Source organism: Suillus bovinus, assembly GCF_016758785.1.
Source record: "Suillus bovinus strain UH-Sbo-P2 chromosome Unknown EDB93scaffold_19, whole genome shotgun sequence".
NCBI lineage: Eukaryota > Fungi > Basidiomycota > Agaricomycetes > Boletales > Suillaceae > Suillus > Suillus bovinus.
The window spans coordinates 244,134-264,622 of record NW_024542075.1 but is presented as its reverse complement, the minus strand read 5'-3'; the positions used below and the strand labels follow the sequence as shown (position 1 = coordinate 264,622).

Here is a 20,489-nt window from a genome sequence, read left to right as displayed (position 1 = left end):
CTTTTGGAAGGCTTACTTGCTAGTAAGAGACTAGTATCTACCCATGTCAACTTTATATTCCAGGGTTATCCGGCAACTTGATATGTTTTACTGTAAGCTGGTTTCTGAGATAAGGATCAGGAGAAGACCCTGTTGCTGGGAGCGTCGTCGTTGGTTGGGTGTATCAGGGGTTGTCAGGGTCTGTTCGAGCGTATACTATGATGTTTTTCTCTTGGTTCCTCAGGGATGTCTAGATCAATATTGATCCCCAATCTCATTCGTACCTCAAGGTTCTGGCAAAGGACAGCTCGCCGATATCTTAGAAAGCCACATTTGATCGGCGATGTTCGATATGGGCCCTGTTCGACGCACTCAGTGGGGTTACTTAGTTTATCGGAGACGCTGTTCGGCGTTGGAATAATGAATCGCACCGATAATCCCGATCCCGAAATTTCGCTTCACACTTGATCGGACGATCCTGTCCTTGTTGATCCGCAAAATATGACAAGATAGCGGAAGCGGGGCTCGCAGCGAATGCAATTTCACGACCGACGGGCATGTCGGCTTAAACGTGCAGGGACCCCTAGTAGTCGAGCTAGTACGTTCCGGGATAACTTTAGGTTTCTGTAAGCATCGTAGATGAATGAGGCCCATGCATCAATTAATCAAGGCTAGCTGACTGATTAGCGCTGATGAGATTTGGACTTGACATAACATTTAGAGGCCGTTTTGCATTAAATGACGGGGATGAATCAATTAATCAAGGCTGGTTGACTGATTTCGATTAGCGCTGATAAGATTTTGACTTGACAGCACCCTGGCGTAACATTCAGAGACCGTTTTGAGTTGACTGACGAAAGGGTCACTTGATGCAGGACCCCGGCTGCTCCCTATACTGTATGTCCACCGGTAGCGCCTCGCAAGTCCTCAAAATCACCCATCCTATGGTCCAAAACGTTGCGCCTCGGACGCCTGTAGCACATACCTCATGTCCGTCGGTAGCGCCCCGAGAGGTCGTGGATCTCGGATCGGGGTCATGCCAATTCTACACTGACCGGCGACAAAGCCCAAACAGATGTCCGGTTTCCCAAAACAGGCACTGGTTGACTACGAATTGATAAAGGGATTCACCCAGATTCACCATGTAGCTATGTTTACTGACATATGGTACATTTCTTCATGCCCCCGTTCATGCCATCTTCGGTTGGGGACAACTTGAAGGAGGAGGTCTACTATCTTCGAAATCGAGTCAGGCAGACTTTCTCCTCATACACGACTTGGTAAGTTTAGAGTCTATGAAGCACCGTAAAACTCACTGTTTACAGGTGGGAAGCAGCTAGAATGGTAGCAGTGTGCGAGATTCTTGCGTCGCAGTTCGCAGTTTGGTCTCGCAAGAAGCAGAACCGCGGGTTTGCCTAGGTACTTCAGTAGCACGGTAATATGTTTCGGAATTTTTTTCCTTTTTTGGTATGTTTTGGCCACTATGAATGTCCGAAGTGCGCCCCGCAAGCCTCAAAAGTGTTGCGCCCCGCAAGGAAAATATTGAAAATTTGCGGACATGCGGTATAGGGAGCAGCCGGGGTCCTCTTGATGCACGAATTGTGATGAGCCACATGTCTGCGCTGTACCAACCATTCTGTGTATTACAATTACTAGGAGCAGCTGTGTGTCCAGCGCGGGCTATGTGTTGTTTATAGATCGGCGTTGATGCATATGACAGCACCTGAAAATGACAATTCAGTAATGATTCTGAGAGAAACGAACGTACGTGTCAATCGGACCATAGTCCGGATTACGGAGAATTCTTGACTTGGTTTGGATAGACCAATGCAGCAACAATTGACACACTGTTATGCCCATTTTCCCTGTTGTTCAGAATAGACTGCGAAATGAACCATCGTTAGTTACACTGGATGCTCGAAGATGAAGATGTCCATCATGCCCAACGCATGGTCAATATATTGTGTGCATGGACGATATCTGTTATTATGGAGTGGACACGTATCAGTGTGAGATATTTGTGCTCTTCCAAAGCGAGAACGACTATGTAGTGCCGGTAGTCCCGAAAGTGCCCGAGTCGACCTTATTATGGTAGTTATGATGGGGAGCTTGCTGTCGGCTGTCATGCGTGTTATCAGATAAGACGACTGTCAAGCTCGGACAGGGGTGACTGTTTCGCGTCCGACTTGATCTATTGTAAGGGTCCTTGGTGAGGCACTGGTATGGCATGCGACTCGCCCAGAGATCTGGCACAGGGGGAGGGGGGATAAGCCGCCCAACTTGAAGGTGATATCGATCGCTTGTTCATTTACTCCAAAAGATGCGCAAAGGTCAGAGAACCGCGGCGCTAAGCCATGAGCATGTGGATGTGATTCTTCCATCCAGTACTCTTTCCACGCCTTTAATGCACTAGTGGTTCCATAAATTTTACGGTGACGGATATCAGTCTTCTGCAAAGGACGGATTACTGAACTCTGTGGCTTGGTAACTATGCAGAACAACGAGCAGAACGCCGTCTATGAGTGTCAATGGATCGAGGTCGGAGGTCGTCGCCAAGATGCAGTCGTGTACTTTAAAAGTGTCGCGGAGTGCCAATTATGTAGAGAACTTCCATCTCAGTTGTTATCTGATAATACTCGTATTTTTTCCAGGCACTTCGGTATACATATCTGACTTATTCATTTCATGTGGAGGTCGACTATAAAGGGGGACATGCTTCCAGGGTGGTCTGACAACTCGGTGCGAGTTTACTTGGGCCCTCTTCTTCCTTCATGGCTATCACCGACAAGTCCCTGCGAGCCGCCCGCAACGATCTCTACCCGAAGCAAGCGTGGTATTGCATCGCACTCTTCATTTTCATCATTGCAGTTTTCCAGTGGTTCTCTTTCCTTCACTCCAAGTTCGCCTCCAGTCGTCAAACCTCCAACGCCTCCGACACAGAACATGCCTCTGTCAACCGTCGTCACGCTTTTTCTTGGCGTCGCATTCCGTTAGGACTCGTCAATGCATATCGCGTCATTTCTTTCCGCTGGACATTCCAATTTGGGAAGTCGTACACCCTCAACATGGCTGAAGTCTTTGTGACAATTGCATACATTGTTTTTCTTTTTGTATGGACATTTGTCGACAGTAAGTTCCCCCGCGATGACACTTGCATATTCTGAGAAACTTTCTAGCAACCGACCTTGAAGGACGCGCATTGGACATTTCATACTGGTGCAACCGCTCGGGCTTGCTGGCGTCGAGCCAGTTTCCACTAATCACTGCACTTGGAACTAAAAACAACATAGTATCATGTACGACTTATGAACTCATATCTTAACTTGCTGTGCTGACTGCCTGCAGTCATCACCGGTATCAGCTATGACAAGGTAAATTTGTTCACTATATGCGTCGTTGCTTTAAATGTTCTAACGTGATTTTTCTTCAAGCTCAACTACGTCCATCGTATGATGTCTAGGGTCGCTTTCGTCTTACTCTGGGTCCATGTAGGCGGTGAATTTGTTCGACATGCACCGTACGTGCGACGTGCATAAATAATGCAATACACTAACACGACGCAGATTGCAACCATATCTCTCGCAGCCGTGGCTCCTATGGGGCTTGATTGCCATGGTCGCATCTGCAGTTCTATGCGTCGTCTCCTTGCGCCCCATACGAGCGCAATCATACGAGCTTTTCTTCTACGTTCATTTTTCTATGGTTGCGTGAGCTCATTCCAGTTTCATCGCTTTTGTAAAACTCACAATGTTTTTCAGAATCTTTCTCGTCGGTGCTTACATCCACACACAAGATTCCGAGTGAGTCTTATCAGATAAAAAACCCAAGTATTCCACACTAATGATCACCAGTGTCGCCTTCTGGATTTATCCTTGTTTCATAATCTGGGGATTGGACCGCCTCATTCGCTCTGTTCGTCTAGTGGTTTTTAACCACTCATACTTCGGGTTCAAGTCGGGGTCTACGATGGATGCGACCGCTGAACTCCTATCAGATGATTTTGTTCGACTGCGTTTCCATCGCCCGTCTCATTTCCACTGGACGCCTGGGCAAACTGCCTATCTTATCATGCCGTCCGTTTCATGCTTGCCATTCGAGGCCCACCCTTTCACCATTGCAAGCCTGAATTCGACCCTTTTCGATGTGCCCAACGAACGGAAACCAACAAGCGAAAAACGTGCTGCGATTAGCTTCGCGGAAGGGACTCTTGGTCGTAGTGCTCCGTTCTGGAAAGAACTCGTGTTTTTCATAAACGTGAGGGAGGGATTCACTGCACGCTTGAAAGATGCTGCCTTGAAAGGCGATAAAGTAAAAGTCTTCGTCGATGGGCCATATGGGCCTTCTCCTAACCTGGGTTCATATGACACATCTGTGCTCGTTGCTGGTCAGTTGCCGGACTCTTCACAATGTCAGACATTGCTCATGCCTGTCTCACTTTTAGGTGGATCCGGAGTCTCGTATACGCTGCCGGTATTGTTGGATATAATAGAGTATGTCGACTGGATTACCGATTCTGCATATTTAACGTGGTTTTTTGTTCAGGCGCGTCCGCATCGGTGAAAGCAGATGCCGTCGTGTTGTTTTCATCTGGTCGATTCGGAATATCGGTAAGAACCGTCAATCCGAGGCTTGTGGCAAGGCTAATTCAACTATTCTCACCAGATCATATTCACTGGATCGACGATGTTCTTATCCGGGCACTCCGGCTGGCACCTCCTTCTTTATCCATCTCAATCCGCATTCACGTCACTGGCGCACCAGTAACTATGGAGACCTTGCCAGCATCGTATGGTCGAAATGATGACGTCGAGCCTGCGCGCGACGATTCCCGCTCTGAGGTGGTGGAGTTGCAAGATGGAAAAGCCACAGAAATCAGAAATGACTCTCTTTTCGCCATAGATTTCGTCAAGCTTGCTCATAAAAGGGCCGACCTCCGAGCTATCCTCAGAGATGAAGTGGAAGCGGCGACGGGTAGAATGTCCGTCAGCGGTCAGTCCTTGCCTCCATACGCTGCAGATTATGGTGACGCTTACTCCGTTTTTCAGTGTGTGGCTCACAGAGCATAACTCGATCTGTTCGTGGTGCTCTTCGGTTCCCTGTTTCTAGCCCTCTCAGTGTAGCCAACGGTGGGCCGAGCGTGACTCTACATATTGAGTCGTTTGGTTATGCTTGAAACAGGGGTCTACCTTGAAACAGGAGATATGTTGTATGCCCATACGTTTCAAGCGATTCTGACTGATCCCGGAAAAGACGAATTCGCTACTGACTGCAGTCGATGCATTTCTGTATTGGAATTATATCCTCATAGATTGTTTTTTTGTGCCCAATTCTGCGATGTAGTCGACTTGTGCTCGGAAAGGTGCCCCTGCTCGAGCTTTAGTGTAACATTACCGAAGGAAAGAAACAGTGGTTGTTGCATGCTTCACATGCAAAATAATGCTAGCTCAGCTTATCAACTGGACCAAGGGGAATATCTCGTACGACATCACAGATGTTAGCACAATCCCTGAAGGTAGGAGCCCGGTAAACCGATATCGCTACGCGCGTGCAACTATCATCAGCACGCTCGTATGGCTATTGCTGTGATTGGTAATGACCACAAATCCACCCGGCGATGCAGACATAGATGATACAGGCATTTGTTAGGGATGACCTACTTGCATAGTTTCGTTCTGATGGATACCAGGTAGTGAGGGGAAGCATGTATTCGTATCGGTTGTCTTAGCTGCAGTGGGTTATTATAAAGTTTTAAGGCTGCTACTCACAGATACTTTCATTTCACGAGTCCTGTGCATGCGACTCTGGCATGACGAGAATCCCATGTCGCTCGCTCGAGCCTCGAAGTTACAGTAGGTTTTTTTGCTTGACGGGTGTCCTCAACGATATAGCGGACTGCTGGCCAAGAATATGTTAAGGACAGGGCAAGTCTAGAGTCAGAATCAGAATCACCTGAAGATGTTTTTAGTTTCATAGCTAGGCAGTCCGTCGACTTTTACATGCGCTCGCTGCTTGTAATATTAATGTGTCGGGTTGGTACTTGGAGACTACATAGTAGATCATCGCGTCATTCCGGATCATGCACCAATCGGACTTCTAAATAACTCACGGCAAATCGGCACCGTAACCCGTGACTTGTGTTGAGCCGTTGACAGATTGATCCTTGCCAAGTACTACTGGTACTGTTTGCCGCACTCTTTGTATCGGAACAAATTCAATGTGCACAGTTATAAACTCATGCAATGCGGTGTCATCGTCTGACAGCAGCTGTAGGTAACGTCCTTGTCAAACTTTCTAAGGGCGGTGACATTCAGACAGTGCTTCGCAATAGGCTGCACGAATTCCTGTGAAAGTCTGGCTCATGTGGAATGCCCTGCGCTCAGTCCTAAGCGCTCAGCCTCGCAGCATTATTCATTGTGTTGGCTAGTTTCAATCTAGAATGCGCGTCTACAAATTTCACGCACACTGACAACGAGGCTCACTGACAACGAGGAGGCCGGGTGGCTCGGTATTTTGCGAGTCGCTTCTGTCCTGTGAACTCATTGTGGGTGCTGTGTGCGTCCTGTACTGAGGCTGGCTCCCTTCTCTATAATCCTTCAGGAAGTCAGGTACTGCAGTGTTTCGTGCCCCCCAGCAAACGTCTTATTCTCAAGTATTAGTTTAGATCTATCCCTCAGCCATCGTTATGGCCCGTCGTCGACGTGTCACCGTCGAGTCTTCAAGCTCGTCAGAATCAGACTCTGATTCTGACTTTTCTTCAGCCTCATCGTGCAAACCGTCTCCTACTCCTTCAGGAGAGAAATCTGCTCCTAGTACCGAGCCTTTGGAAGGGAAAAAGCGTAAGCGTAAGTCGTCAAACAACAAGACGAAGAGTTCAAAGCGTCCTCGGTCGTAAGTCGTTGTGTTTTACAGCACATGTATGGAGTTAATCTCGCATTTTCAGGCAAAAAAGAGGCGAGTAAGCATATGAAGCACTGATCATATGAATACATAACAATATGCGTTCTTCGATGTTCACTGTGACACGACTAACAGATAAATTTTGTATTACTAGAATACTGGGGGGGGGGAATGGAATGTGTTTGGATAGGTTCTGATGTGGAGATAGCTTTTGGGCGAGGGCGCGCAGCGCTTTCCGGCCCCGAGGAGTGCACCTAAGAGAAAAGGGAGGTGAGCTGCGATTCCCAGATGTTTAGGAATTCGTCGACGCATCCAGCGAAACTCGTGGTTGTCTCGGATACCCCGTTTTAGGAGACGGACGTGGAACACTCACAATGGTTTGCCTTTCGATCATTGCCAATGCTTAGCCCCCGCGAACTGGGGGTAAGGTGTAGCGGAGAAACTGGTCCTGTAAGGATGGGACAGCTTGCATGTAGGGCGCTAGGATTTGAGCGTGACGGCGAAGGTACTTGAGAAAAGCGTCGCTTGCCCAACGACCTTTGACTTTAACGACGTCGAAAGGAATATTTCGAAGGAGGTATTCGAGGGTGGAACCTATGCGGATTCCATGTCCTTGTAATGGTTCCCGCCCTGCTGCTCTGGTTGCTGACGCTAATCTTTGCGTGAGTTTTGTTTTCGTTAGTGGTCTGTATGAGTCCTTGTGGCGATATGAAAACAGTGCGCTGTCGACGGGAAAGTCGTTAATGGCCATGTGGTTCAGAAAAGCTGCCTCTGGGTCTGAATGTCCTGATTGCTTGGCCCAGTGCACATCCTCTCCTTCTAACGAAGTTTTCGTGCGGGGCAAATGGAAATTCTTGGTAAGGAGGTTTTGTCGATCGCGGACGTCTGTCACGTTGGCAGGAGTTATGTGCAGGGTGGGGTTGAAAGCGTCTAGGCGTGGGACTGTGAATTCTCCCGCCCTCGCTGTAGCATAAAATGCGGTGGTGAGGCACGCGAAGACGGCGGCGTCCACGAGGTTTGATAGATTGAGTTGCTCTCGAATGGCTATGATGAGTTCTATTGTGTACGGTTCACGTTTGCTGCGTCTGGCTGTCGCGGGGGTCATGGATAAGCTCGCTTTGAGGAGGGTGTCGATTTCCATGTCGTTTAGTTTCCTACGCCATGCAAGACATGCCACGCGCGGACGCCGTAGACATAGTTCGATATAGTCTTGCCGGAATAATGACCTGCCATGCAGGATATGAATGAGGAAATCAGGATGTGACTTGCGGGGGCTCTCTGATCCTCTGGGATGCTTTTGCTGTTGCAGAAAACATGGAAGATGAGCAGCCCCGATCCATACAATTTGTGCGTTCCCTCCGCGTATCTGTGGATCATAACTTCTCGAATGCGCTTGATGTCAGAGGGGGTTAGAGGTAAGACCTGTCCCTGCGCGTCTCTTATTGAGCGCGGGGATGTGGGCTGCCACAGGTATAGCCTGTCCTTAGCTGGGCAATGCGGACGTAGCGGTGATGGCATTGGGCTTATGTCGCTGTTATAGGAAGGTTTGCGACGCTTGGAGGAGTTCCTCCCCTCTTCGTTCGAGTTCGCGATTGACAAGTGCACGGCGTTTGTACTCGTCGTCTCCAAGTTTTTCGACCATTGTCGGAAACGGTTGGTACGTGCTGGGTGCGCTAGCCCCGTGGAAGGTGCGGTGATTGAGTTCGTTGGTGGGTATGTCGGAAATGAATGCTTGCAATTCCCTTGGGATTGGGATTTGGGGGAGCATGTCAGATGCGGGGGGATATATTCCCCGTGACGGGCCGTCAGCGGGGTTATCTTTACTTGGGACGTATCGAGTAAGGATTGTACACTTGGCATTGGCAGCGAGCGTGTGGATCCGCTTGAAGACTTCATTACAAGCTCGACTTCTACTGCACCCCTTCCACCATCCTTCAACGACGCCTCTGTTGTCGCCATAGACTTTGAAATGAGTTCTGGGGGGAGCAACCGCGATGGTGGTCCGAACGAGGAGCTCGAACCCAATGCTCTCTGCCCAGCCGATGTCGCGCCCATCCCTTTTCCAACCAGGTACGAGTTTCCACGCTCGCCATCTCCCACTGATGACGATTCCGATTCCGTGACCAGAGCTAGCGTCCGAATAGGCAAGGGGGTCATGGAGGATGCAGGGTCCTGGTATTGGGCGGGCGATAAGGCTGGGACTGAGGGTTGTTTTCCACCACTCAATGTCTTCTGGGGTGCTACGAGGGGGGGTTCGTGGTGTGTGCGGGCGGTCTTCAAATATGCCCAGCATGCTTTCCAAGCTGGTGAGGTAAGCTCGTCCCATTGGGACCACGAGGCAGGCGTGCAACAACTTGCCGTGCAGTTTTTGTACCTCATGGAGGGTGTGAGTCCGCTTGGATTGCCACACGGCGATAGCCTTGAGGTATTTCGTCTGCTTGTGGCTTGATAATGCCATGGTACATTTGGTAAGGTCCCAAACGAGTCCGGTGAAAAGTGGCTCGCTGCTGAAAGGGTGGTCTTTCGATATTTTCCATATGATCCCCAGTAGATAAGAATAAAAATCAATGTCGTCGAAGCAGTATGAGAACTGAGCGTCCTCGAATGACCGTGGGGATCGTGAGGATAAATCTTGAAGGGGGAACAGCATGTCTTCGTCGAATTCTTCGACACTGCCGTCCGGTCTGGTGGCCCCCTTATACCATATGCGGCCTCCATCAGTGATGGGCCCTCCGTTCTTCTTGATTTCATTTGCGGCAAGTACACGATGTCTATTGTATTCTTCCAGGTACTCTTTCCTAATACGTAAAAACAGGTGGTCATCGACCCATTTTGAAATGGGTCCGATGCCCTTGCTTCGTAGGATGTCAGATCCTGCGTCGGCCACATTTCCGTAAATTCCTGTGGAGGGGCCGAATCCAAAGCACAGGGCTGTATCGATTGCAAATGCGTCATCCCCCGGTAAGCGTATGGCCAGGCCAGGCCACTGCGAGTGGTGGAGAGGAATTGTTCTGTATGCCTCTGCCACGTCTCGCACGGCTCCTTGCGAGCCGGGAGGTAGGCTCCAGATTGCTTGGCAAATGGTGGGAAAAGTTCCGTATGTACATGGAAATAAGTCGGAGTCGACTCTGGAATTAATTGATCTAATGGAAGGTAATGGGCGAATCAGGAAAGAGAGGTTTTGAACCAGGCGGAATTCGCCTGGTTTGCCTGGTTTGGGAACCAGGGACAAGGGGGCTGTCTGGAATTCGCCGACAACGGACTTAAGTTCTTCAGCGCTAAAAGGGCCGATGAAACGACCTTTGGAAAATTCACATTCCACAATGTTCCAGAACGCAGCCACATTCTCGTTAATGGTGGGGCTATTGGCGGGGGCATATGTACATGTAATTGGAGGGATTCCTCCGGAAAAACCGCTGACCATGCATCTAGGTATAGATGGGTATCTACTAAGGAGGTTTGTCTCTTCGAGGAGACATTGCCACTCGCTGGCCTTGTACGGGGTGCACACCTCATGCTTTCTTGACTCGAGAACATTTCTGCGCGCCATGGTCTTTGCCTCCACAACCTGAGCATTCGTGGGATGATTCGTGGTTTGGGGCTGCGCAGCTCTCAGGGCACTGCCATTTGTAGCAGAGTGGGAGACCTTGAGGGTTGACAATTCGACCGTCTTGCGTTCGACGGCAATGGGCGTTGGATCCGTCCCAGAGGTTGCTGGCGTTGCAGTGACGAATGTCGTGTGCAAAGCAGCCCAAACAGATGGCGCAGGCTGAACGGCCATGTGAGCCTGCGCTGTGAGAAAAACCCTCTCGACGGTTCTTGTCGTGGGTGTTGTCTGGTGAGGATGATCTGCCCTTCTGGGCTTCTCCCCTGCGGACGGGCGAACGTGAATGTGAGTTATGGTTCCGTTGGTTGTTGCCTCGCGTGTCGCGATAGCTCGACTTCCGGAAGCTGCTCTGGTAGGCGGGTGCATCTTTGTTTGAAGGCTGTGTGATGGACAGGTGCGTCGTCCGCGTGAACATGTGTGCAGGTGTCCGCAGGATTGATGTCGCAGGCATCCGCGTGAGCATGTGTGCGGGCATCCGCAGGATTAACGTCGCAGGCATCCGCGGGAGTGACATCGCGGGCATCCACGTACGTGGGTTGTAGGTGAGTACGAGAACATTGTATGGGTAAAGAGGGTTATATGGTTAGTTGATGCTTTGGATGAGGGGGGTGCGAAACGCACCATGGCCAGGGTTCGGGATCGTACTTTATCCCATAATTCTTCGCTAATTGTGCATAGAAGGGTCTCATTCAGGTTTCCGATGTTGAAGCCTTCGTCTCGCTTTAAACAGTTATGCCAGTCGTGACGTACCCTTGAGGCGTAGTTGAGGATCACCATGTCTCCGATGTCGCTGTGGTTGCGAACCGCGTGGTTTTCGAGGTGCCAGTAGAAAAGCGAGAGAGCGTCGATGTGGGTTTGGGGCCACTTGGCCTGGCTGATTTGCACGAGGAACATGTTCTTCGCTCGTAGGAAAACCGAGAACGGCAGGTCGTGATCTGCTAGTGCTGCCTTCAAGGCTTTGAAGGCTGACGCTGGACAAATGGTGAGCTGGTCGTCCACCTTGGTTAGACCGTAGTCGTCCGCGACGGATCTCGAAGTCTTGAGGGCTTCCTTGCATCTGTCGGGGGAGAAGTACCACAACTCTACGTATTCAAAGTTAGTGAGCTTTTGAACTGCGTATTGGGAGGGACGGGGAGCCAGGAAGTCTCCTACTGTTGAGGCTTCCTTGAATCCATTCATTTTCGGTTTCTTCTTCTCTGCCTCTGCGCGCTCCCTCTGCGCTTCCGCCTCCTGTAGGGCGTGCTCTGCTTCTTCTTGCGCTACGCGAGCTCTCTCAGCGTTGGCGACTGCAAGTGCCTCGTTCTCTTGCTGTTGTTCCCATGCAAGTACTCTCTCTTCGTGTCCTGCGTTCCAGGTGTCTACTAAACGGTCTATGACTTCTTGCTCTGTTTGACCTGTGGCTGCTATTAAGTCGGTGCGTATGCCGGCGTAAAGTGCGCCTGCGAATTCTGGGCATGTTTCGGTTGTTGGGTCAACCATGATAGATAATGTGTGGGTATGGGGTGAATTGGTTTTGTTTAAAGGTTCTTAGGTGTGGTTTTTGTTCTTAGAAAAAAGAAATACGAGGAGGAGAGTGAACTACGCAGCGACGAACGATGGTCGCGGCACGGGAACAAGAAGCGGTGCCGCGCCTTCCGTTCGATCGAAGACCTTACTCTATTCTTTCTCTCGTGCCTCGTTACATAATAGAGTCCCAAATTGTTTAGTTAGGAGCCAAGCCTACCCAGGACACGCCCAGGACCTGGGAGAGATACCCTTGAGCGAAATGCAACAAGTCTTCATTACTAGTATGCGATATCAATCTATGTTTAGCATATATTGACGATTTCCAAGCCATTCGCGCGACTGATCTTACCCTTGGTCTCCAACGGATCCCCGCTGGGTTCCATGCGGTGGTCAAGGCTGACGGTGCTGAATAGCAGACAAGCAATAAGTTTGTACACGTAGATCAACCTTTGGTCGAATGGCACGAGCACATTCTTCTGTGAGTGATCCTTAACCCCGTCTGTCCTGCATGTATTGAGAAAGACTCGAGGCCATGCGAGCCATCTTCTAAAGTCCAGGTCAGCGTGTATGCCTCATTTGAAATGGGTCCCATGGTCTGTCATGGAGAACACCTGCGCACGTTCGAGATCTCTGTCAGAGAACTACTGGATTGCAGCGAAAAATCGGATCGTCAGTATTGTCTATTACAAGTAACGCCTAAAAAATGCTAACGAGTATCACAGCCATAATGTTGGCTCCAAAGGAGGAGGAAGTCGTATCCGCTTGTACTTCACTGACCATGACAGTGGAGCAACGACTGCCTGATCAGAATGATACCGCAGGTCTCTGCCCCCTTACTACCGTGAGCGATTGATCCGGTCGGGGACTCCGATGCTGAGACGTGTAACATGTAGTTTACATCCCGCGATATGGATTCGCTAGCACTAGAGACTGATGCCGGTCATAGTCTTCTCGCACGATACCGCAGGACGCAGAACAGTGGGGATCTCGACCAATCCATAAACCACTTTGAACGCGCGTTGGATCTATGTCCCGTGGACCATCCCTACCGCCCTGCAGCACTCTTCAATCTAGCCACCGCAAAGTTCCTTAGCTGCCAAGCTAATGGAATTTACCTCGACGTCGACATTCCTATCTCTCTTTTTCAAGGTGCCCTTGATTCGCGTCCCATGGGTCATCCAGACAGACCTACCACTCAACTCCATCTTGCCATTTCTCTGCTCTCTCGCTTCGCGAAACACGGCTTTCAAACAGATGCTGACACAGCTGAAGAGTTACTGAGCGAAGTCCTCGATGTCTGCCACTTCAACAGCCACATCTATAGAGCAGCTTTAATTACAATTGAAACATCTGCTCTGCGTTCTGCCGAAAACATTGAAGCAAATGATTTTGAGCAAGAGCGGCGGGCAGCATCTGTGCTTCCTTCATCGCTGGATCAACTTACTGATCGAGCAGAGCAGTGTTTGCAGAGAGATGAACCCCATGAATTAGATGAAGTGATATCCCTTTATTTTGACGCACTGGGGTACTACCATGGCGGACATTGTCGTCGAGCGCAGCTGCTAGGTAATTTGGCGCTCATGCTGGAAACTCGCTTCCAGCACGGAGGCACAAGCAAAGATTTGGATGAGGCTATCGTACTTGACAGGGAAATGTTGGCCTTGCACCCCGTCGGTCACCCAGATCGGTTCATGCCATTAAATAACCTCGCAGCTCATCTCTCCTCCCGCTTCAAGCACCGAGGCAACGAAGAAGACTTGGATGAGGCTATCGTACTTCATACGGAAGCGCTGGCTTTGTGCCCCGTCGGTCATACAGGTCGGTCCATATCATTAAATAACCTCGCGAGGCAACTCTCCTCCCGCTTCAAGCACCGAGGCAACGAAGAAGACTTGGATCAGGCTATCGCACTTCATACGGAAGCGCTGGCTTTGCGCCCCATCGGTCACGTAGATCGGTCCATGTCATTAAATAACCTCGCGTTTCTTCTTTCTTCCCGCTTTGAGCACCGAGACAACGAAGAAGACTTAGATGAGGCTATCGCACTTCATACGGAAGCGCTGGATTTGCACCCCGTCGGTCACACAGATCGGTTCATGCCATTAAATAACTTCGCGGTTGATCTCTGCTCCCGCTTCAAGCACCGAGGCAACGAAGAAGACTTGGATCAGGCTATTGCACTTCATACGGAAGTGCTGGCTTTGTGCCCCGTCGGTCACACAGATCGGTCCACATCATTAAATAACCTCGCGCTTGATCTCTCCTCCCGCTTTGAGCACCGAGGCAACGAAGAAGACTTGGATGAGGCTATCGCACTTCATAAAGAAGCGCTGGCTTTGCGCCCCTTCGGTCACGCAGATCGGTCCATGTCATTAAGCAACCTTGCGATTGATCTCTCCTCCCGCTTTGAGCACCGAGGCAACGAAGAAGACCTCGACGAGGCACGAGAGAATCTCCGTTGTGCATTGAATCTGCTGAGCCAACATGATCCTCATCGACTATCAATCCATGAATCGCTAGCCAGTGTCTATCTATCATACCATCGTTCAGGGCTTGACGACATTGGTGCGGGCGAAGGTACGGACAGCCTCGATGTTGCTATGCATCACTTCAAGACAGCAGCAAATATTGTCTCTGGAGGCCCGCTATCCCGCCTACAAACAAGCTTCCGCTGGGTTCGCTATGCTGAACAACACAGACATGATACTCAATTGGAGGCTTATGAGACTTCAGTATCCTCTCGTCATAGGGCCATGAAGGACTTCCCACTGGCACTTGCCGTGGATGCTGCATCGTATGCTCTTCGTAGCGGTGACGTGCGTCGCGCCGTTGAGTTGTTGGAACAAGGCAGAACTATCATCTGGACCCAGATGACACGACTCCGCATGCCTGTTGACGGTCTCCAGACACGCAGTGATCATGCAGCGGCCCTCTTGAAGAGGTTCAGATACCTTAGCTCCCTCCTCGATAAACCTCTCACGAGCCTTCCAGAAGGAACCCTAAAAATCGACGTAGAAGCAGAAGAAACCCGGTACAGACGTCTAGTGAAGGAGTGGAACAGCGCTGTAGAAGAGATCCGGAACATCGAGGGCTTGTCTCGCTTCCTCCTCCCCCCCTTATTCTCCGATCTTCAAGATGCAGCTCGTGATGGGCCTATCATCGTGCTCATTGGAAGCAAGTCGTCTTTCTATGCCATTGTCATCCCACACAAGCAAACTCCGATCAGCATCCAACTCTCTATCAGCGTTGAGAAGCTCCAAATATTGGTGGACAAACTCCACCGCACAGATAGTCCAGCACTTAAAAAAGCCTTGACCGAGTTGTGGGATGACGTCGTCTGCCCGGTGGTCGAGAATCTGGACGGAATTGCACCACGAGGATCTCGAATATGGTGGTGCCCGACATCTGTCTTCAATTTCTTGCCGTTGCATGCTGCTGGCGAGTACAGGAAACAAGGGCGGTTCCTTTCACATCTCTACATATCTTCATACACGCCATCGCTCACCGCGCTGATCAAGGCTCGCAGAAGTCATGAAAGGTCCCCATCGGTGCCCTTCGTTGCGATTGGTCAGAATCGCCCAGCCGGTGCCACATTCACTTTGGATGCTGTGGAGCCTGAACTGGAATTGGTGCGGAGCCTTCTGCCCCCTCCCCCAACTATTTCGTTTTCCAAGATCACCAGTGTTGATGCCACAAAATCGAGAGCACTGTGCGCATTGCGAGACAATACTTGGCTCCATCTTGCGTGTCACGGGACACAGAACATTGCCGAACCCTTCAAATCGGCGTTTCTTATGCGCGATGAGCCGCTTTCGCTCCTAGACATCACACAAACAGATCTGTCTCGGCATCAATTTGCATTTCTTTCTGCCTGCGAGACCGCAGTGGGTGACCGTAATACTCTTGATGAAGTGATACACCTAGCGGCTGGCCTGCAGTTCGCCGGGGTCAAGAGCGTCATTGGAACATTATGGAAGGTCAACGATAGTACGGTGGAGCGCTTAGTCAAGGCATTCTATAAACACTTTTGCGGGGATGGCACGGTGAACTCAAAACGAGCTGCCCGGGCGCTGCACCGAGCGGTGTATTCGCTAGGTTCTGACCAAGACATACCTTTGAACCAGCGCATATTGTTCGTGCATATTGGCATATGATCGATACCGTAGGTCTTCGCATCTTGTTGATCAAAGTACTGTTGGATTTAGATTATTTAGATTTCCTTATCGAGTTTCGACTCGGAACGAGCCGATTGTGGCTTAAACTTTATTTCGCCGTGATTACATACAGTAGCGATATTTTTGTATACCTTACGCGTTTTCAACAAATTCACCGTGCTACCTGCTGCCGAAAATTCTATAAGTACTCTTGACGACTTTGCGTGTAGCATCCAGTCATGGCCACGCAAAACTTGTTGCCAAGGACTTTGATATTTAAGACTTTGAGACTGTATACCTACACGATATGCACATCCAATTACGATTTGAATTTAAATTTTGTAGTTTATCACCTCGGAGCCAGATGTGGTTGTGCACTCAGGCTGATGATTTGTGGGTAAGATTGAAGTCGCACAACAGTGATCTGGCATAACACCTTCAAGTTGTGCAGCAAGGATGATCTCCTGTTGATGTTGAGCTTGCGTCATTCAATGTACGATCCTGATTCGAGCGTTCGAGATTCTGCTCAGGCTATGCATATTTCATCAACATCGGCCAGGATCACCAGAACAAGTTTGTTAGAGCTACCTGATAATCTATCTTCTATCAAATTCCGGCTCATCTATCTATAAATCTATAAATCTATAAATCTATAAAGTAAGGGAGAACGGTGGCGGGAAGGGACGGACGCTCGCGTGGTTTCCGCTTGCACCGCGTAGATACGCTTAGATTCGCTAAACGCCATGTGGTTTCGCTTACCTCGCTTAAAGCTCGATTTGGAAACTCGCGTGGCATCACGTGCGTCTGCTGCCCGTTAGGGCAGCACTCATTGAAAAACATTTATTATTTACGAAATTCAAATCATAATAAATTTAACTACATTAAGAAAAAAATTTAAGAAGAAAAGACAATTGAGAAATGAGAATGGGGAAAATTGGAGAACAGGAGAATGGAGAACAGGAAAACAGTGAAAAAGGGAAAACAGATGAATGGGAAAAAATAGAAGAATGGGAAAACAGGAGAAGTGGGAGGATGCCAAGAGGATGGGAGGAGGACAACAGGATGGGAGGAGGACAACAGGAAGGGAGGACGACAAGAGGACGGGAGGACGACAAGAGGACGGGAGGACGACAAGAGGACGGGAGGACGACAAGAGGACGGGAGGACGACAAGAGGACGGGAGGACGACAAGAGGACGGGAGGACGACAAGAGGACGGGAGGACGACAAGAGGACGGGAGGACGACAAGAGGACGGAGGGACGACAACAGGACGGGGGGATGACAAGAGGATGGGAGGACGACAGGATGGGAGGACGACAGGATGGGAGGACGACAGGATGGGAGGACGACAGGATGGGAGGACGACAGGATGGGAGGACAACAGGATGGGAGGACAACAGGATGGGAGGACAAGTGAGATGGGATCAACACATTCAATTTTACTTTTACTTTTCTCATCTGCACAGAGAACAGGGAAACAGGAGAATGGGAAAATCAGAGAAATTATGAGGGGAACATAATTTGCTACAAAGTGCTTTGTAGCACTGTAGCGCAGTATGTCCTGCTGAGAACAGGAGGGTTCAATATATCTGAATGTAACATATCATGCTCAACTTGATGAATACAATATAATTTATTTCAAGACCTAAAATAATTATTAAAATACCCAAAGTAGGATGAAGCCGAAGGCCAGGAAGCCAACAAAGAGCGCGAAGCGCTCTTTTTGCTTCCTGTGCCGAAGGCACAACGGGTGTGTGCTAGTCTATAAAGTAAGGGAGAACGGTGGTGGGAAGGGACAGATGCTCGCATGGTTTCCGCTTGCACCGCGTAGATACACTTAGATACGCTTAGATTCGCTAAACACCATGTGGTTTCACTTACCTCGCTTAATCCTTACTTTGGAAATCTCGCGTGGTTTTCTCGCTTGAGTTTGCTAATGGTGACTACGAAAAAATCTTAATTCAGAATTTCGAGAGGTAAATTTCCACGGTGTCCAAAAATGCTGCCAAACACGATATAGTGGACAGTGTTCTGCACGCCTACTGCGCTGCGCCCATAATACGGACAAACAACTCACTTTTCCTACTATAAGGGAGCGAGCATCGAGAATAGCAAAAGCATAACAGATTTGGGTTACACAATTGGTTACATAATTTGGTGACACAAATCATTACACAATTGGCTGCTGCTTTTGTATAGAATTCTCGAATTAAATTGCCCTCCCCCGCAGCCAAGTGTAACAAAGTGTGATACACTTTTTGTGGGTTTTGATTATTATCAACAAAGATATAAATGACTTATTGATGGGCTCAGGCTACTCAAATTTTACACTTGCTAAACAACCATTTAAATATCAAACATGGACGGAAATATGCCCATTCTGTGAGTTGCTGACTATATATTGCTACGTGCAAGGTGCATGATGCTAATGTCTGCACATGCTATTTAGATATCATGAACATATTACCCCGGAGCGCGAGTGTCACTCCCAACGTGAACACGATAGAGTCAATTGCCTCCAGATGACGTCCCCTACCAGGCGCAATCGTCGACATGCTGCTCATGATAGGCCTGCCCCTCATGTACCACAGCCAAATTTTATGCCAGCTAATGAACCTCAAGCAGGGCCTGTTCCACGACCTTTTGCATGACAGCCTCCTCCTCACTTTCCATATGAACCACTACCAGTTGGGCAATATCCTGGCTTGCCACGTAATGCCATTGCGCATGTGCAACGTGCTCATCAGCACCCTCCTGTTGATTATAATGCATGCCTGAATGAGCAGATGAATGCAGCTCATAATGATAGACGCCGCCAGCGCAACCGTCGTAGGCAACAGGACAGAGAGGAGATAAGAGAGCAGGCACAGGCAGAGCTAATGGCAGCTGGGATGCAGCCCATGCAGGTACCTCAGGTCCATAATGAACCTGCTCAACCTGCTCCTGCTCCTCCTGTATATGGTGCTATTCATTATGAGGGCGCAGTTGGTCCTCACAACTTTGACAATCCTCTTCATTACTTTGCGCCTAATCCTGCACTGCCTTTGCATGGACCGCCTGAACCTGATTATCATCAATTTAATATTCAGTTTCAACACCATTTACAGGCAGAGCAAATGGACAATGAGCGCATTAGAAATGACTTGCTTCAAAGGCAAGCACAGGAGGAATTTCGACGACGTCAAATTCAGCTACAATTGCAACAACAAGAAGCTGAGAGGATCAATAGAGAGGCTCAATGGCGGCATGAGGAGGCTCTTTGCCTGCAGCAAGAAGCTGAGAGGATCCAAAGACAGGCTCAATTGCAGTATCAAGAGGCTCTTCACCTGCAGCAGCAAGAAGCCGAAAGGTTTCAAAGACAGGCTCAATTGCAGCAGCAGGAGGATCTTTGTTTGCAGCAAGAAGAAGCTGAGAGGATCCAGAGACAGGCTCATTTGCAGCAGCAGGAAGAGGAGCAGCAGAATAGGCTGGCTCAGGATCGTGTGCAAGCAGGTCGACAGGAAGAGGAGCAGCACAATAGACGAACTCAGGATCGTATGCGAGCAGGTCAAGAGGAAGAGGAGATCCAACACCAGAGGCAACAAAGGATTCGCAAGCAAGCAGAGCATCTAGAAGAGGTGCTGCATGAATATAATGATCCTGCTTCTCAAGAAAATCATGCTGCTGATGAAGAAAGGAGAAGAGCTCAAGAGATTCAGCAGCATGAGGAGCGTGAGGCAGAGGACCAAGTACTTATCAACCACATTGTTCCTATCCCTGATGGAGCTTGACCATACAGGGAGCCTATAAACATTCATAGTCTTGGTCCTCTTAATGTAGAGTGCACCAAGTGCCATGCATTGCACTTTGCATCCGAAAGACTCTTGAAATCCTCCCTACGGAATCCAAAATTCGGTACATGCTGCTTGGAGGGTAAAGTTGTCCTCCTGCCCTTTCCACCATGGCCACCAGAACTGCAGCGCGCTTATACTGACAGGACATTTGTCTCCAAGATTCGGCAGTACAACAGCGCTCTTGCATTCACGTCGGTCGGTGTCGATATCGAGGATAGAGCCCTCCAAGGCTCTGGCCCCAATGCTTTTCATATTCATGGATCTCTGCATCACCTCATGGGTAGTCTCATACCTCCAGAAGGCATTCAGCCTTCATATGTGCAACTTTATATCTACAATCCCGAGGAAGCCACCAACATTTGTGCCACCCGACCTGGAAATGAAGGTCTTGATCGCGGCATTCTCAGGGAGCTCCATGACATGCTGTATTGAATCAATCCCTATGCCACTCTTTACAAGCAGGCCTATCAGGTCATGCGAGAGAAGCCTCCAGAGCAGCACACGGATGTTCG

The 20,489-nt window shown here is 49.4% G+C and overlaps 6 protein-coding genes across 6 annotated transcripts; 5 read left to right on the top strand and 1 right to left on the bottom strand.

Moving 5' to 3' along the window:
- Positions 1-2,750: 2,750 nt before the first annotated feature.
- EDB93DRAFT_1249278 (ferric reductase NAD binding domain-containing protein) lies at positions 2,751-5,152 on the top strand (the record flags this gene model as incomplete). Its single annotated transcript, XM_041452835.1, has 11 exons — positions 2,751-3,108; positions 3,156-3,275; positions 3,325-3,350; positions 3,411-3,496; positions 3,543-3,686; positions 3,738-3,779; positions 3,831-4,363; positions 4,421-4,469; positions 4,522-4,586; positions 4,642-4,968; positions 5,025-5,152. 11 exons carry the CDS (start codon positions 2,751-2,753, stop codon positions 5,150-5,152), a joined length of 1,878 nt encoding a protein of 625 aa, XP_041308902.1.
- Positions 5,153-6,661: 1,509 nt separating this feature from the next.
- EDB93DRAFT_1249277 (uncharacterized protein) lies at positions 6,662-6,938 on the top strand (the record flags this gene model as incomplete). The annotated part of the gene is made up of 2 exons (XM_041452834.1): positions 6,662-6,867; positions 6,920-6,938. The coding sequence occupies 2 exons, from the start codon at positions 6,662-6,664 to the stop codon at positions 6,936-6,938; spliced, it is 225 nt and encodes a 74-aa protein (XP_041308901.1).
- Positions 6,939-11,129: 4,191 nt separating this feature from the next.
- On the bottom strand, positions 11,130-12,120 carry EDB93DRAFT_1274128 (uncharacterized protein; the record flags this gene model as incomplete). Its single annotated transcript, XM_041454377.1, has 2 exons — positions 11,234-12,120; positions 11,130-11,147 (listed from the first exon to the last, which is right to left on the bottom strand). Exons 1-2 carry the CDS (start codon positions 11,960-11,962, stop codon positions 11,130-11,132), a joined length of 747 nt encoding a protein of 248 aa, XP_041308900.1. The 5' UTR covers positions 11,963-12,120.
- A 777-nt stretch (positions 12,121-12,897) lies between these two features.
- On the top strand, positions 12,898-16,143 carry EDB93DRAFT_1224768 (TPR-like protein; the record flags this gene model as incomplete). Its single annotated transcript, XM_041451198.1, has 3 exons — positions 12,898-13,262; positions 13,605-14,449; positions 14,609-16,143. The coding sequence occupies 3 exons, from the start codon at positions 12,898-12,900 to the stop codon at positions 16,141-16,143; spliced, it is 2,745 nt and encodes a 914-aa protein (XP_041308899.1).
- A 918-nt stretch (positions 16,144-17,061) lies between these two features.
- Positions 17,062-17,664, top strand: EDB93DRAFT_1103063 (uncharacterized protein; the record flags this gene model as incomplete). The annotated part of the gene is made up of 1 exon (XM_041447270.1): positions 17,062-17,664. The coding sequence occupies one exon, from the start codon at positions 17,062-17,064 to the stop codon at positions 17,662-17,664; it is 603 nt and encodes a 200-aa protein (XP_041308898.1).
- An 839-nt stretch (positions 17,665-18,503) lies between these two features.
- EDB93DRAFT_1249272 (uncharacterized protein) lies at positions 18,504-20,409 on the top strand (the record flags this gene model as incomplete). Its single annotated transcript, XM_041452833.1, has 4 exons — positions 18,504-18,526; positions 18,594-18,726; positions 18,799-19,872; positions 19,927-20,409. 4 exons carry the CDS (start codon positions 18,504-18,506, stop codon positions 20,407-20,409), a joined length of 1,713 nt encoding a protein of 570 aa, XP_041308897.1.
- Positions 20,410-20,489: the final 80 nt, after the last annotated feature.